The 17,434-nt window shown below is 36.8% G+C and overlaps 1 protein-coding gene and 1 long non-coding RNA gene across 2 annotated transcripts; one reads left to right on the top strand and one right to left on the bottom strand.

The window, feature by feature from the left end:
• The first annotated feature begins 4,607 nt into the window (after positions 1 to 4,607).
• LOC110720736 lies at positions 4,608 to 5,606 on the top strand. Its single transcript, XR_002511351.1, has 2 exons — positions 4,608 to 5,167; positions 5,356 to 5,606. It is a non-coding gene; the product is annotated as an uncharacterized LOC110720736 (long non-coding RNA).
• Positions 5,607 to 11,935: 6,329 nt separating this feature from the next.
• Positions 11,936 to 16,685, bottom strand: LOC110720832 (probable cyclic nucleotide-gated ion channel 14). Its single transcript, XM_021899887.1, has 7 exons — positions 15,484 to 16,685; positions 14,757 to 15,390; positions 14,378 to 14,590; positions 13,972 to 14,276; positions 13,763 to 13,874; positions 13,173 to 13,409; positions 11,936 to 12,956 (listed from the first exon to the last, which is right to left on the bottom strand). Exons 1-7 carry the CDS (start codon positions 15,510 to 15,512, stop codon positions 12,207 to 12,209), a joined length of 2,280 nt encoding a protein of 759 aa, XP_021755579.1. The 5' UTR covers positions 15,513 to 16,685; the 3' UTR covers positions 11,936 to 12,206.
• Between the last annotated feature and the right edge of the window lie 749 nt (positions 16,686 to 17,434).

The raw sequence follows: 17,434 nt of genomic DNA, 5'->3' as shown, positions 1-17,434 counted from the left end.
TCACCGGTTTGATGACTCTAACCGGCCTTGGGCTATGAAGAGTGGTCGTACTCCTCCAATGCTTGTAGTTGCTCTAAATAATCCGGGAAAATGCTCCAAAAGTGTAATTCCCTACAAAACTGAACCAAAACTACAAAAACACTAGAAAACACTAATTAATAATAAAAGTGGCTCTAAAGAGCCAAAAACACTACCAATTATGACCAAGGGACGGGGGTATAACACTATATAAAATAGACATATTAGTTTGAATGACCATTTTGGGCGCTGTTTTTATTTGAATTGGAAGCTGTCAGGGTGGTTGTTGGGCTGAATGAATGGTGGAGCGGCGCCGCTGATGAGGTTTGTTGTCGGTTTTTGGTGATTGGTTGCATATGGAGTTGAGTGTTTTACGACAGTGAGAACTGGTGAATGGCTTTGCAATGGTATTGGAGGTGAGAAATGGTGGAAAATTAGTGATAGTGGCGAGGAGGGTGGTTTTGGTGAAGCCAGCGTATGGCAGGAAAGGGTATAAGCAAAGGGGAGGAGGAAGGGGAATTTTGACGGGAAAAAGAGGGTCCAACAAGGAGGGAATCGGGGAAGACAGTTGTTGGGTCCGGCTGTTCCGGCGAAAGGTTGGGTTCGACCGATCCTACGATGGCAAGGTTCGATTGGTCAGCGGGCAGCTTCTCCTGCGAGGCATTTACTCCGGCAGGGGGAAGGAAGAAGAAGGCCATAATTGTTAATATATTTTTGTTTATTTCTTTATTTTTTTTAAAAACTATAAATAAAACCCAATTAAAAGGTGACACGTGTCATGTTACCTTCTTAAACAGGTTATCAATTTCACAAACCGGTCAAAGGCTAATTTTGAGAACATGGGGTATAAAGGTGGGATTATTTCCAGAATACGCAATGATGGGATTATTTTGAGTAGATCGATGGGCCAAAGATGGGATTATTAGTATCAATTTTTTCCAACAAATTAAAGCAAAGTGGACAATTTTGTAGATTGTTTCATATAAAAGTTATCACCTATCAACAACATTTTATCAAAATTCTTCAAAAGTTAACAATTACAATTACAAGTTGATGAATCACATTTATATAGGATTTATAGGCACGTTTATGTTAAGTTTATAGTAGCTTTTTAGGTATTTTTGTTGCTTTTTAGGACGCAAATGCATAAGTTGTTTGTTTTGTACTCTATTACGCCTCGTTTGTGTTTTTCTTAATGTTTAGATGATTTTATAGTCATTTGGACGCTTTCGAAGTGTTTGGAGTTGATTCGGATGATATTTAGATGGAAGCCGATGAATCAGTTTTATTAATCGAAAATACCATGTTCGTGAATGTTGATTTTGAGGTTTATATGCATGAGGAATGAATATAGCATTCACAAGGGTCGCTATGCATCTTTCGGAAATGAATTTGAGTTAGAAACGAAGAAAAACAATGGTTTACAAAGTGGCAAAAAAGACCTTTGCTCACTATTTTGATCATATCTTGAGTTCTACATATTGGATTTATGAGATTCAAGTTGAGTTGGAAACTAGACTTGAAGAGATTTCCAATGATAGGTCACACGCCTCGAGAAGATTCCTAGAACAGAAGTTATGAGCATTTGAATTTAAGCAATGCAATCAGCCACCGCAGGGCTGGCTGCGCCTCTGTCCCGCGTCCCCTCGAAGGCTGCTGCCGCTTCTGCCAGGGCGCGGGAACCACCCTGCGGCCGCGGGTTTGGTCGAGTGGCAGCCTACAAGGCTTCGTTGATTCACGTCCTATGACCTCGCTTACGATTTTTGCCATGTCATCATCTATCGCCCAATAACATTGCAACTTGTGTAATTTATATTTTCTTATTTCTTTTCTTTAATTATTTCTTTAGATTAGTTTTAGGATAATATAAATACTTCAAGGGATTATTATTTTCCCTTATGCTTTTTTATACTTTTTAATTTTTACATTCTTTTTAGTTTTCTCTCTTGAACCCTATTTTCTCATGGCATCTCCATGGATTCTTCCATGGAAGATTCTTGGGTTTACTATTTTAATTCATTGAGGTATTTTATTTCTATTTTCTTGCTTTCTATTAGTTTTATTCCTTAGATCTAGTTTTATTTATTTATTTCATGCTAGAGTAGTTTTATTTCTAGGATTTGGGAATCCATGTTTATATTATAAATCTTGATTGATAATTTCAATATTTTGATTATTCATATCTCTAATTGATAGTGTTTTTATTGATAATCTTGCAACCTGATCAATTGTATGATTAATTCATGTTAATAAGAGTTTGAATCGAAATATCTTACTTTTAGAGGCCTACCTACAATTAGCAATTCTGATTATGTTAGCGACCGAACTACATATGTTGAATTGAGAGCGTTAAGACCCGACCGTAGGCTTAACAATTGCTGTAGATACTTGATTGATTGAATTGTTATTGATTTTTTGATAGATTTAGAACTATAAACATGGTGAACCATAACCCTAGGTCTTTTAATTATTTGTTTTATTCCTATTTTAATTTAGACTACTTTTCTATCTGAATTTCGTGACTTGTTTAGTTTCTCCAATTTCTTAGAGGTTAGATTGAATACCATCTCTCTGTGGATTCGACCCTACTTACCCTACTACATTGTTAGTTGGATTCGTTAGGATTTATTTTTGACAGGTGTACGACAACCTATCACAAGTATAAAAATATAACCACTTTTCACACATGGTTTCATCCATTAAATTCTGTAAGCCCAACACCCTCATTCAGTCATTATTTTATTTTATTTTATTTCTTTTAAAGTTTTTATACGACAATAAAAAATAAATGGAAAATTAGAGATTTAAATTTGATAGCATAAGTAGAAGGTAGAAAGAGAAAGATCCATGTGTAATAATGGTATGCTCAAGGTCAGGAATCTCAGGATCAAGGGCTGGTGGAGAGAAAAAGAAAGAGAAAATGCAATAATAATTTATTGGACAATTAAAGAGCCGTGTTTGTCAGAACTCAGAAGGGTCACAAGGCTAGTGAAGTCATTGATAATTTTGGCCATAATAATACTATACTAGAGAAAAAGCTTAGCAATAATATCCTGTATTTTTTTTTTCTTTTTACAAACACAAATTTATCATCATATATTTGTATGAAAAAATTATATCGAGTTTTTTAAAAATAGTTTCATACAGGCCCTGTTTGGCTGAAAGCTGAAAATGATTAAGTTAGCTGAATTTGACTAGCTGATTGTATTAATTGATTTGACTAACTTACTTTATTAGCTGATTGTATAAAAGTTTTTGGTAAATAGTTGATAGCTTAAAGGTGATTGAGTATGTGAAATGACCAATAAGCTAATTGTGGGGTAGGTAGTTTAGATAGGATTTTAAATTAAATGAGGTTATAAGTGTCATTTCACAATAATTAATGAATAAGCTAATTGAAAAAGCTTCTATCAAACACTTGTATTAGCTTGTTTGACTAGTCAATCAGTTAAAGTTAGTCAAATAAGCTAATATACCCCTAATCAGTTTTCTACCAAACAGGGCCACAGTAAGTATAAGATGCCAACCGTAGGTATATGGTATAATAGCAACATTAGAAGGTGTAGTCATAATAACAATCTTACATACTCCCTCCATATAGAAATCTTGAACTCGCGTACCGTGTATACTTTTGCTTCTATAATTGAAGAGGGAAGCTGAATGTTTAGAAGAAAAAAGGCAAATAAAGTACAAGAGACGTATAAAACAGAAGGGTGTGTACCCAAAAATTAATGCTACGTAAAAAAAAATGACTTATACCCTACTAGGAATGAGTCATAGCTTGGAATAAAAATTATTGCACTTCAAATTCTGGTCAGTATATGATAAGCATAAGATTGGATAATTATGGATAATTATGTATAATAACAATATTGTATTTATCTTCTCCTTGTTTATAACCTAGAGTTTAGCATAGTTCTTATCTTTTAGCTAGTTTGTTATTCTCTCGTGTTGTATAAATATTTGCTGTACATACCTTGCCAACCTATGAAAAACAATTATTATCTTTCATGGTATCAAAGCAGGAAGATCCAAACACCTCCAAATTTTTTTTTTCCTCACCGTGCTCCACTTTTTCTCCATGGCTTCCACTCCATCTACAATCCCCAACGATGCTCTTCCCTCTTCTCCCCTTATTATAGTCAACCTCACTAATGTGGTCAAGCTTACCAACCTTAACTATTTATCCTGGCGCCTACAACTCGAAGCTATCCTAGTTGGCCATGGCTTATTCCATTTTGTTGATGGCTCCATTACTCCTCCTTCGCCCACCGTCACATTGGATGATAAAACTACTCCTAACCCTGCCTACACCACCTGGTTCCGACAAGATAAACTACTTTTTGGAGCTTTTCTAGGCACCTTAGAAACCACCGTCTCCCCACTAGTATCACGCGCAACCACCACCAAGGAAGCTTGGGACATTCTAGCCCATACCTTTGCTCGTCACACACGTGGCCATGCCAAACTCCTAAAAACCAACCTTCGGTCTATAACCAAAGGAACCCAATCCATTACTGAATATATGAATGCCATCCGCGTTTTTGCCAACCAACTAGCTGTTCTAGGAGACCCCTACAAACCTGACGATCTTATTGAACGTGTTTTAGAGGGCATTCAGGATCCTGCTTACCAATCCGTTATTGATGCTGCAAACAACCGGGATACTCTTATTACCTTTGATGAGCTTCATGAAAAACTCCTTCTAAAGGAAGTTCAAATTCGTAACACACCTTCCCCCACTCCACTGCCCATCACAGCCCACGCCACTAGCACCCGCCCCACTGCCCCCTATCCACGCAAGCACAACACTACCACTCCCCCATCACAGTCTACCCGCAAGCACAACTCCCCTACTCCATCTCCTACTGACAAAGCCACTGGATATAAGGGTAAATGCCAGTGGTGTCACACCCTCGGCCATTCTCTTTACCGTTGCACAGCTTTTCGCCAACGCTTCCCGATGCTAGGCCCACTCTACCACCCCAGCAGCCCACGCCTTCCCCCCAAGCCAACCTTACCGTCGCACCTAATGTCTCTGCCTCCTCACCTTGGTTGCTGGATACCGGTGCTTCTCACCACGTTACCCATGATCTCTCTACTCTCTCCTTGCATCATCCATATGATGGCTCTGAAGAAGTAATTATAGGTAACGGTTTGGGTGTTTCTATCACCCACACTGGCTCTCTTTCTCTTCCTTTATCTCCCTCTAAATCGCTGCTATTATCTAATATTCTATGTGCTCCTAATATGTCTCGCAATCTTATTTCGATTTCCAAACTTTGCTCTGATAATAACCTTCTCATTGAATTTTCTTCTGATTATTTTACCTTGAAGGATCGCCTCACGGGGGCACCACTCCTGAAAGGGCCGGCTAAGCAGGGACTCTATGAGCTACCTCCATCTTTGGCCATTCTTGCACTCTCTTCCATCAAAGCTCCCGCAATAAATTGGCATCACAGATTGGGCCATCCCTCTATTTCAATTTTCAAACACATTGTGTCTGATTTCAATCTTTCAGTATCAAGCTCGTTTAATTTTAATTGTAACGCTTGCCAGTGTAATAAAAGTCACAAACTCCCGTTTGCTCAATCTACTTTAGTCTCTAATGCACCTCTTGATGTTGTTTACACAGATTTATGGTCTTCTCCCTTACATTCACTTGATGGTTTTAAGTACTATGTCATTTTTGTTGATCATTACACCAAATATGTTTGGTTTTATCCTCTCAAATTCAAATCTGATACTAAACAATTTTTTATTCGCTACAAAGCTTTAGTTGAAAAATACTTCTCTAGGCCAATCAAGATTCTTTACTCCGACAATGGTGGAGAGTATGAAGCTCTTGCCTCCTTTCTCACAATTGATGGAGTATCCCACCTCACCTCACCCCCCCACACCCCTGAACACAATGGTTTTGCAGAACGCCGGCATAGACATATTGTTGAAACCGGCTTATCTCTTCTTTCTCATGCACACCTTCCATTGTCCTACTGGTCCTATGCCTTTACTACCGCATCCTACCTTATTAATCGACTACCCACTCCAACTCTATCCATGAAATCCCCTTACCATTGTCTCTTTGGCGCACCCCCGAACTACCTCAAGTTGCGGTGTTTTGGTTGTTTATGCTATCCTTGGCTACGACCCTACTCCACCCATAAACTACAACCCAAGTCCAAACCTTGCATCTTCATTGGTTACTCCAAAACACAAAGTGCATATCACTGTTTAGACCCTAGCTCAAACCGTGTCTACACTTCTCGGCATGTACAATTTGTTGAAACCGTGTCCCCAGGCCTCACATTACAAAACACACAACCATCCAACCCAATCCCAACAGCCACGGCTTGGTGCCAGCTCTCCTTGCCACTCCTTCAAGCCCCGAGTAATCCAACCCCAACAGCCACACCATCCTCTACCGCCACAACAGACCCACCACCCACTGTCTGTACCCATGACCAGCCCCAAGAAGCACCCAGCAGCCGTAACCCAGCACCCTCACGCACCACTCCAACAAACCAGCCCCCTGGCATCATCACTAGATCCCAAAACAACATATTCAAACCCAACCCAAAATATGCTCACCACACCACCATCCAACCAAAACCCTTTATACCACGCAACATTACACAAGCCCTTAAAGAACCTCAGTGGAAGCAAGCCATGGAAGAGGAACTAGCAGCACTCCACCGTCTTGGCACGTGGGTGCTCTCACCACCGAATGCTGCCACCAACATAATTAAATGCAAATGGGTTTTTCGCATCAAATACCATAAGGATGGTACTATTGAACGCTACAAATCTAGGCTAGTAGCAAAAGGTTTTCAACAGCGTCCCGGCATTGATTACTCAGCCACCTTTAGCCCAGTTGTAAAACCTGCCACAATTCGAACCCTCTTGAGTCTTGCAGTCTCAAACGGTTGGCATCTTCGTCAATTAGACATAAATAATGCTTTCTTACAGGGCAACTTATCGGAAGAGGTCTGTATGACCCAACCTCCAGGGTTCACTGACCCTACACACCCCACACATGTATGCAAGCTCCGGAAGGCTATATATGGCCTTAAACAAGCCCCTAGGGCATGGTACACCGAATTAGCAAACTACCTTATTGGGTTTGGCTTTCGGCGATGTTTTTCGGATGCCTCATTATTTATTTATCATCACTCCACCACCCCAATATATCTTATTGTCTATGTCGATGATATCATTGCTACATGCCCTAATACCACCTTTCTTAATGAGTTTATCAAAAGCTTTTCTAACCGCTTCTCTTTGAAGGACTTAGGTGATCTATCTTACTTTCTCGGAGTTGAAGTCATGCCAACACCTCTTGGTCTCTTTCTAAATCAACGAAGGTATATTCTGGACTTGTTAGAAAAGCTCGGCATGCAAGACTCCAAACCAGCATCAACCCCCATGATTTTGACAGAACACTTAACAGCTTCTTCAGGTACTCCACTAGCCGTCCCTAAAGATTATCGCATGGCAGTTGGAAGTCTACAATACCTCACTCTCACAAGACCGGATGTTGCCTTTGCTGTCAACAAGCTATCCCAATTCATGCATTGCCCAACCACTTCTCATTGGACAGCCCTCAAACGATTACTACGTTACTTGAGTGGCACCCTAGACAAAGGTTTCACAATATACCGAGAGTCTACACCAAATTTGCATGGTTTTTCGGATGCAGACTGGGCTGGAAATCGTGATGATTTTACATCAACAATGGGTCACATCATTTTCCTTGGTCGAACTCCAATCACATGGTGTTCAAAGAAGCAACGCTCTCTTGCTCGATCATCCACAGAAGCTGAATATAAGTCAGTGGCTACAACAACTGATGAGCTATTATGGGTCCGAAATCTACTCCTTGAAATGGGTATCAAGCTGCCTTGCACTCCTACAATATTTTGTGATAACTTAAGTGCAACATATCTCAGCGCAAATCCAGTGTTTGAATCAAAAATGAAGCACCTTGCCGTAGCCTATCACTTCATCCGAGAAAATGTTCAAAAGGGGCTACTACGGGTTGTACATGTGCCAACTGGTGATCAATTAGCGGACTTCCTAACTAAACCATTGTCTAGACCACGTCTGGATACTCTTCTAACCAAGATTGGACTCACTGACTCGCCGTCCATCTTGCGGGGGCATGATAAGCATAAGATTGGATAATTATGGATAATTATGTATAATAACAATATTGTATTTATCTTCTCCTTGTTTATAACCTAGAGTTTAGCATAGTTCTTATCTTTTAGCTAGTTTGTTATTCTCTCGTGTTGTATAAATATTTGCTGTACATACCTTGCCAACCTATGAAAAACAATTATTATCTTTCAGTATATTATTGTGATTTGTTCATATTTTTTTTATTTGTAATAATAATTCAAATACTGTATAATGTGTTGGATAAAGCTAAACATGCTTCAAAGATTTAATCCGTAATATACTACGAAGTACGAGTACATTTATTTATCTCAATAAAACTACTTGCGCAAAAAATATAGGGACTTCACCCTGAACATTGGCCATATTAGTAACAATTTTTTTTCTTTTTTAAAACCACAAATTAGTAACAATTATGTCATAGTAGTAGTAGTTGATTCCAGTGATCGCCAATGTCGTCACCCATATGGCCATATTTTTTTTTTTTCTTTTACTAATCTTGTTTTAGTAGGTTTTATTTTTTTTACTGTGGTAATAAAATGCATAAATAGAAGTTACACTAAAAAGAGAACTGAATAGATGCATGTGAGTGTGAAGTACTACGTTAAAAAAAAAAAAAATGTTTTTACAGTGCCATGTTGTCAGGAGGGTCACAAGGCTAAGTCTGACCATGATAGAGAAATTCACAAATTTATATGGAGTATCATGAAAACGTTTTTTTAAAAATAATGTTAGTGTCCAAAATTGTTGGGCCATGTAGGCTTTTCGGGTCATTTTTGGACTGGGCTAAAAAAACAACTAAATTTACATAAAAATGTTTTTCCCTTTCTATTTTTTTTTTTTAAAAAAAAAGCCGGACCGTGCCCAACCCAATTTCGGGCCTGAAAAGGCTGTCCAAAACCCGCCAAAATTGGGCCGGGCTACATATGATCAGCTCTACATAGTAGTCACCTGCAAGGCTTCAAGTTCAATAAATTTTCTCATAGTAACAATTATTTCATGGTAGTATTAGTTGATTCCAAGGATAGCCAATGTCGTCATCCATTTTTTTTATTTTACTGTGGCAATAAAATGCATAAATAGAAGTTGAATAGAGAAAGATGCATGTAAGGGTCAAGAAAAAAAAAATTACAGAGCCATGTTGTCAGAAGGGTCACAAGGCTAAGTCTGACCATGATAAAGAAATTCACAAATTTATACATGAAATGTTTTTTTAAAAATATTGTTCGTGTCCAAAATGGTTGGGCCATGTAGCTTTTCGGGTCATTTTTGGCCAATCTAAAAAAACAACTAAATTTACATAAAAATGCTTTTTCTCTGTTTTTTTTTTTTAAATCAAGCCAGATCGAGCTCAACCCAATTTCGGGCTTGAAAAGGCTGTCTGAAACCCGCCAAAACTGGGCCGGGCTATATGTGATCATCTATACATAGTACTCACTTGGAAGGCTGCAAGTTCAATAGTTTTTTCTCATAGTAATAATTATTTCATAGTAGTAATGGTTGATTCCAAGGATAGCCAATGTCGTCATCCATTGTTTTTAAAATTTATTTTTACTGTGGCAATAAATTGCATAAATAGAAGTTGAATAGAGAAAGATGCATGTAAGGGTCAAGAAAAAAAAAATTAAAGAGCCATGTCGTCAGAAGGGTCACAAGGCTAAGTCTGACTATGATAGAAAAATTCACAAATTTATACGGAGTATCATGAAATACTTTTTTAAAAATTAGAAGGTGTATTAATAATAATAACAATAATAATAATAATAATATACGATGACGACGACGACGACATGCTTGTCGGCTCCAAAGACTCAGCTTTTAGTTTTTTTTTTTTTTTTGTTAGGTTAATACACTGATTTCATTCTGTTTACTGGTATATATAAGCTCTTAACCTTCCTTTTTCTTTTTCTTTTTTCTTTTTTCTTTTTTATTTGACTCTGAAAGTCTGAATATCTCCTTCTCCAAGAAACATCTTTTTACAAGTAAATTTTTTTTATCTTTCGGTTTTTTGCCTTAAATATGGAATCTGCTTTTATGCAATATTAATGTCTACTCTTACTATGTTTCCTGATTTAATTCTTTGCACTATTTTGTGTATATACGCGTTTGTCTTTTTCTAATTTTTTTTTAAGATGTTTAAATTTTAGTACTTTTTTTATTAAATTAGGAAACTGCACGCGAGACCAAGTTGTAAGGGAGGGTGTTCAACATTTAATTTGGCAATTATAAAGAAGAATTTGTAATTTATTGTAAGGGAAGTAATATATGAACTATGAAGCAACAAGCCTAATATTGTCGCATATCTTGGTTGATCGATTTGCTAGGATGTAAGCCATGTAACAAATATTCAAAATGTTTATTAGTGTTACAATTTATTTTATTTTTTTGGAATAGTATTAGTGTTACTATTTGGCATCTATAATCTAAGTAATATTAAATAGAATGTATTCCGTATAAAGTGGATAGACAAATAGGGTATATTAGTTACATGTATTAGTATTCCACTAATATTTCACTGTACAAAAATAGCATATTAGCATACAATTATTTTATGACAAATCAAAATTGCATATTAGCATACAATTATTTTATGAGGGAACAAAAAAAGACTTCTTTGTATATATTCTAATTATAATTGAAAATGTTGACTAATGTTGAATCACCAAGATTTTCCTGGAAATAACAATGGAACTGATTTCTTCCAAACAATCATTGGATTGAAGATCAGAGACCTGTTCAAGCAGATTGTTGCCAACAGGTTTGCAACTCCTGCAGAAGCTGCTAAGGCCTAAAAGCTCGAGTTTACAGATGATACATGCCACTACGAATATAACAATTTTCCTCCTCTTCATTTGGAATGTCCACTACCTATTCTTCTTGTCTAAGTTTTTTTTTTTTTGTAGGCTACTCTGATATTCTGATGTTAATGGACAGGTGCTAAGGCAATAGCTGAAAAATGAGTCCATTCTAAAAGAATTCATATTTAGTCAGAGTTGCAATTTGCAAAAAGCTTGGATTTAATGCCACTGTATGAACAAACTGGAAATGAAACTATGTTATGGTGCCAAATGTGAACTTGCTGCAGCATGTCTTTTAAAGCCTTCGTACAGGATATATTTGATAATATTTGTTTAAGAATAAAGTATTTGTCGCAGTTTTGGTGTGTGAAGATGTCAAGCCCCAAATGTCTCTGCATTATGATATGAGTTAGTCTTAAAAGATAGAGCTAGGTGTATATGCAGGACCTTTTTTAGTTAGTTAATCAGTGCTCAACTTGGACACTGTGTGTTTCTGCATGGGGAAAGGCTGAGTGCATCTGACTGCCTAATCCTTGGTTATATCTGTACTGTGAATCAGAGTTCCTCCCTGCCATTTTTGGTGATCCTTGCTGCTCTAATCATGGGCATTGCTGATTGCTCTCAACTTCACCATGTTCCTTTGTACGATAGTCAACTCCACTCTGATGACCACTATTGTTGGAGGTCTGAAAGGTGTTGGATCAACAGTATGAATCACTTTGCTATCATGAAAAATCAATGTATCAACGGTATATGTTTTTTAGTTTCTCTAGAAACAAGAGATTTGGAAAAACCTCCATGTAGGACTACTTGGATGGCAAAGATCAATTGTGCTCCAGCATAATTTTACAAAAGCCAGCATGTTAGTTCCAACAAAGAATTAAAACATGTAAAAGAACACAAGAGAAATACAGGAAATTAGACTGCAAATTTTAGAACTTTGGTTAATGTGTAATTCAGTATTCAATTGCACAAAACGTCATCTTCTGTGTACATGTTGTCAATGAGCAGAATGATTGCTTCAATGAAAATTCTGTCAAAATTACGAATTTGGTTTACTAGGACAATACATGTAAATGTACAGCTGTAGTCAAGTAACATATCACCCAAAAAAGGAGGGGTAAAAGTAAAGTTCATCTACATATTTCTGGTTTTGGACAGCAAGGACTAAGGAGCAATGATTGCATGACCTATATTACATCTGATTGCTGGTATTCAGGGCTCAGAAAAGAAGTCAGGATCTTGAGGCTTCATCATCTTAGGTAAATCAATATCCCTGTTTCTTTGTGCACCTTTTCGTGCATTGCCTGCGAATCTCTTTGCCAAAAGAGTGACTCCAAGCTGTTGTATAGCCTGAGATGGCGTTGCTGTTTCACCACTATTGTCATCAGGAGCTTGTTCTTGGCTTTCAAACTCAACATTATCATATTGGGAAAATGAGCTCGATGCAGTTAAAGAACCTGAGAATGACTCCCTTGAGCTTAAGCTTTGAGCTAGCTTTCTCTTCTTAAACCGTCTCCAAGCAGCTTGAATAAAGCAGGCTCCCCATGTTCGCCAGTGATGAGAATAGTAACGGAAAGTGTGCTGAAGCTTTTTACTATGCAGACGCCTAAACTGGTTTGCCACGAATTTGAGGTCTTCTGCTTGCAATGAAAAAGCTTCTACTTCCTCTAGTGCTTTAACAGTTCTAGTGGAAGACGGAAAATTAGAAGCATTTGGAAGTAAGGCCCAAGCAAGAAGCTCTTCACCACAGAAGTCCCCTGGTCTTAATAAGATGGAATTGAAAAACCCCGAACGCCCTCCATTTGTAGTTGAGCTGTCTAGTTTCCCTCTTATAATAAAGAGCATTTCTGTAACAGGATCACCCTCGCGAACAATGAAAGTGCCTGCTGTATTTAGAGAAGATCTCAGTCTCTCACATATAGCATCCAGTAGTTGATGATCCATTGAAGCAAAAAAAGGGACCTGAAAAGCAGGGAAATTTTAGTACATGACTAGTTTTGGATTTTGAAACAGTAGTTTCCAGTATGAATGTTAAAGGGTCAATTCTAAGCTATAATGTCCCTGCATTGGCTTGCAGGTTCAAACAGAATTTTTCACTTCTCTATAAATGATCCGAAATATATAAGTTTTTGGAGAATTATGTTGCACAGATAATTGAGAAGAAACAGATAAACTTACTCGTCGAACAAGATCCAAGCACAGATGGCTTTGGATATCACGTCGTAGATCTATTGGCAAGGAAGTCAGAATTGCTTCTTCATTGACCCCTCGGGTTGCCATCCACTTGTACTGAACAAACCGCCTCACTCTAACTCGCAGGTGCTGAGGGAGCTGTCGATGTTTCATCCACTCCTCAGTGTCACGCCTCTTAAGCCTCCATTCCTCAAGCCTCAAGGTGATGGATTGCAGATAAGTCTACATATTAAAATTGCAGTTTCCCAAGCATAAGTGAATGGAAGTCAAAGATCACACATATCATATATATCAGAGTAATTCCATGTTATTCACTAAAAGGAGTAGATGGATAAATTAAGGGTAAGAAAAGAAATGCTTAAAAACCAGTAACTGTATGAAATTGATCTTGATTTATTTCTACAACATTTTTAAGCATCAAATTTTCTACTGTAAACGAGAAGCACTTAATAGTCATTTCCCATGCCCAAGGCTGTGAATTCCCCTACAGTGTTCCATGCAACAATTGCAAGGGGACATGCCTACAATGCAAGGAAGATAGCTTCTTATATGACTGGTAAACCAAGGTTCCTTACCTGCATGTTACCGATTAAGAGAGAAAACAGAACCAGACCAACAATGGAAATAAATATGCAAAATGTGGTTTCCCAGGCAAATGTGCTTGTTTCCAAATTCTGGCCATATGAACTGCAAAACATAGATATTACATATCCATGTTAAAAAAAGCTGCACTCTTACATTCAAGGAAACTAAAACCTTAACATGAATGAAGCAATTTAGTTACCTCAACTGTTGTAAGCCCCACCATAAACAATAGAAATACTTGTCCATGAAATTATCAGAGACAACATCTTTTAGCATTGCATTAATGAATATCCCATATTCAAAAGTGCTATTCTCGTTGTTAGGATCACACAGAGAAAATACTTGTGTGCTATTTGCCCAAACGATACGATCTCTATCATCTTTAGTACTGCAATCCAAGTATTTGAGACGGCATTCAGCAGGAGATTTTTCATGTCTACAGGCTGATTTCCAACATGCTGAATACCTTTCTACAGACACAAGATACCAAGCTGCCCCAAGGATCTACAGGAAAGAAACCAACCATTTCAAAACTATCAACATAAGCATTTCTATAAGATTTGAGACTATAACTTGTCTTTCGCTTAAAGGGATCAGTTTCTTACATGACTAGCCAACATGTAGAACATCAGATTATAAGCAGCTCCAGCCCAAGCTGTTTTGGTGACATCACCAGCAGACTTGATAATCTCAGCACTCAGTGGAAAAATCAGATAAAATCGCGGGATATATTGGATGAAAACAATCAATTGAAGCGCATTATAGGTGCTTCTTGATTTAGAGAGCTTAATTGCTGGTATAACAAACCATATCACAATCTGCAGGAAAAAAAAAAAAAAAAAAAAAAACAGTTTTCCTCAAACAAGCTCTTACATTAAGATATCTAAAAACTCGCATAATTTCACACAAAGCCTCTTACCATTCCACCATCCTTTCAGTATTAACTAGACAGACAAAAAATCGAACTAATCAAAGAAACAATACCTGTGGAAGAGGCAATGCTGCAATGAGATCGATGAAGAAACCTGATCTGATATACCTCCTTGAAATTTCCTTTCTATCTCTTACAAGTTCCCCTCTTCCAAAGACCCGAGAGCTAGGTGCTACAAAAGCTGTGCGGAACCTCACAACCACATGTAACATGTATAGAATGTCGGCGACAGTACGAACAAAGGTGACAACAGCACCCAAGGGCACATTCCTTGACATACAGAAAGAACCATTGGGTTTATCTACTTCGGGAAGGTAAAAGAACAAGGGATCAACAAAGAGTGCCACAAGACACGCAACCAGGAAAATTCGGTTCCATATTAAGACCACCTCACTTGAGGGATCCAAAGTCCTGTTCCACCATGATTCATCTTGTTTCCAAGGTCCATCACCGCCATTTCTCGAAAAAGCTCTGAATGTAGGCAGCTTGAAAGCTCCCCCTATTCTGTTAATGCCACTCCCTATTCTGTTAATGCTTCCAAACCCGACACGGCTGCTAAGTAAAGGAGTAGTCTGTATGTATGTTGATGAAGCTTCTGTATTTGATGATTTTTCTGATCTGAATGAGTCATTTCTTCCCCATGAAGAATAACTATTGTTGAAACTCTGCTTTCCATTTTCATAAAAACTGCCAAAAACATGAAATCAATCTATAAGGTAACTGACACAGATTAAACTACATTGATTTGACATAAATTAGATAGAAGCATCAGTCGATTACCTTACTTGCTTATGCCTTTTGGAATCCATGCTTATAACTTGAGATGATTATATGAGTCAAATTCATGGAAACTCAAACAGGATTAAATCAAAATTAACTTCTTCTTGTAAAAATTCTTGTAGAAAAGGCCAAACAAAAAAAAAAGGGATGAAATGAAACAAGATTAGGAGTATTTGTTTTTGATTTGAGATTTTGCATTAGTTGACTTTCCTCAACAAAACAAAAAAACACCAAAGTTTTTCCAAGGAACAATGGTATGAGTTTATGACTACAATCAGCTTAGGGGAAAGCTGGCAACTAAGTCAGAAGAATAATTAAAATTTTAATTAAAAAAAAAAAAAAAAAAAAAAAACACATTCACACACACGAAACAAAGAAGAGACTGAGTACAGCTCAGATGGCTGTTACCTGTTCTTTGTTAGTTGTTGAAAGAAAGGTGGGGAACTATTGGTTGAAGACGTGAACACCAATAATAGTGTTATTATTCATCCCTGATTAATTACTCGTAGTTGCATAATTTGTTACTCTACGGTATTCAATGTGCTACTCTACTTTGATTGTACTCCGTAATAACCTTTGATGTATACTGGTAAAATAAATTTAAAATACGGAGTATTTTATTACTGCCGATATTTTTAAAATTTGATGAGTTAGTAATTGACTATTTCAATACAAAAATTAAAAATATTAATTACTAGTCTATAATATTATGATAATGAACGTGAGGACTAGGTAAGGCGTGGTCCAGATGGATGGATTCTACTTTAGACTCTAAAGAGAAATCTGAGAGCATAATAGTATTGTGTTATTTGGTTTTGAGTACCCAGCTAGCACATGTGCCATAAGGGTTGATTACGCAAATCAAGCTTGTAAAAATTATATTATCCCGAACTTAATTGTGACTTTATAAATAAAATATAGTCAATAAATTAAACTTAGTCACTCACACTAACAAGATGTACACGGCTTCTTTTATTCAATATTTGTGATAAAGGATTAACGATGATTAGTACTTGTACTAGGGTCACAACAAACAAAAGCTTGAAAAGAATTAATGAAGTGATTGAATGTGTCCAACGAGATAAGGCAGTAAATATACAATACATTATACACATGAATTCCCTAAATATCTAATTTCAGAGTACGATGATTTGATAAATAAATATATCACTTGACATTATTGGAATTCAATGTAATCACGTGCTCATAATACCAACACAGCTCATTGTATTGGGTTTCTCATGTATAATAAACCATTTTAAGTTCTACATTGGATATTAAAATTATTGTTTTAATTCGTCAAAAAAATAAATAAATAAAAAGATGTGTTTTAATATAGAACTCATACTTCATCTTAAGTTTAATAATCACAAATACTATTATAAGATGTGTTTAAAATATGAAAGATGTAATATCCCTATAGTAACGGTTTATACTTGTAACTATTATTTCTATCATGTCATTAAAATTTAGTCTAGTGATAAAAAGACAGCACTTGTAGAGGCTTTAGTAGTATTTGAAGATTTGTCCCAAAAAGGTTATTTTTTAAAAAAAAAAAAAAAAAATATTTGTAGTAACCATATCCAGCACTTGTTCATTAGAATACCCTTACAACTCACCAAGTTAATATAACGATGACCCACCGCTGAACACACACACCTACATAATCATGAGTTCATGACAAATCAATTTTATTTTTTTTTTCTTTTAAAGGATGGGTAAATTCACATTCTAGAAATGAAAAGATCGAGTAATGTAAGATTTAGAAAAATAGAATATATAATGGAATAATTACACTATGTAATAATCCAAAGATGTAACGGAAACCAGATTACAAATCGTAATTGGCAATAAGTACACGTATTGAACAAACTAAGCCACCAGTTGCCCCAATCCCAGAAGAAGACATTTGGTGTCATGCTCAAACCAGCTTGTCAAAGTATCACAACAT

This window comes from Chenopodium quinoa, unplaced genomic scaffold (genome assembly GCF_001683475.1).
Source record: "Chenopodium quinoa cultivar QQ74 unplaced genomic scaffold, ASM168347v1, whole genome shotgun sequence".
NCBI lineage: Eukaryota > Viridiplantae > Streptophyta > Magnoliopsida > Caryophyllales > Amaranthaceae > Chenopodium > Chenopodium quinoa.
The sequence above is the reverse complement of the archived record's forward strand: the minus strand, read 5'-3'. Positions and strand labels throughout refer to the sequence as shown.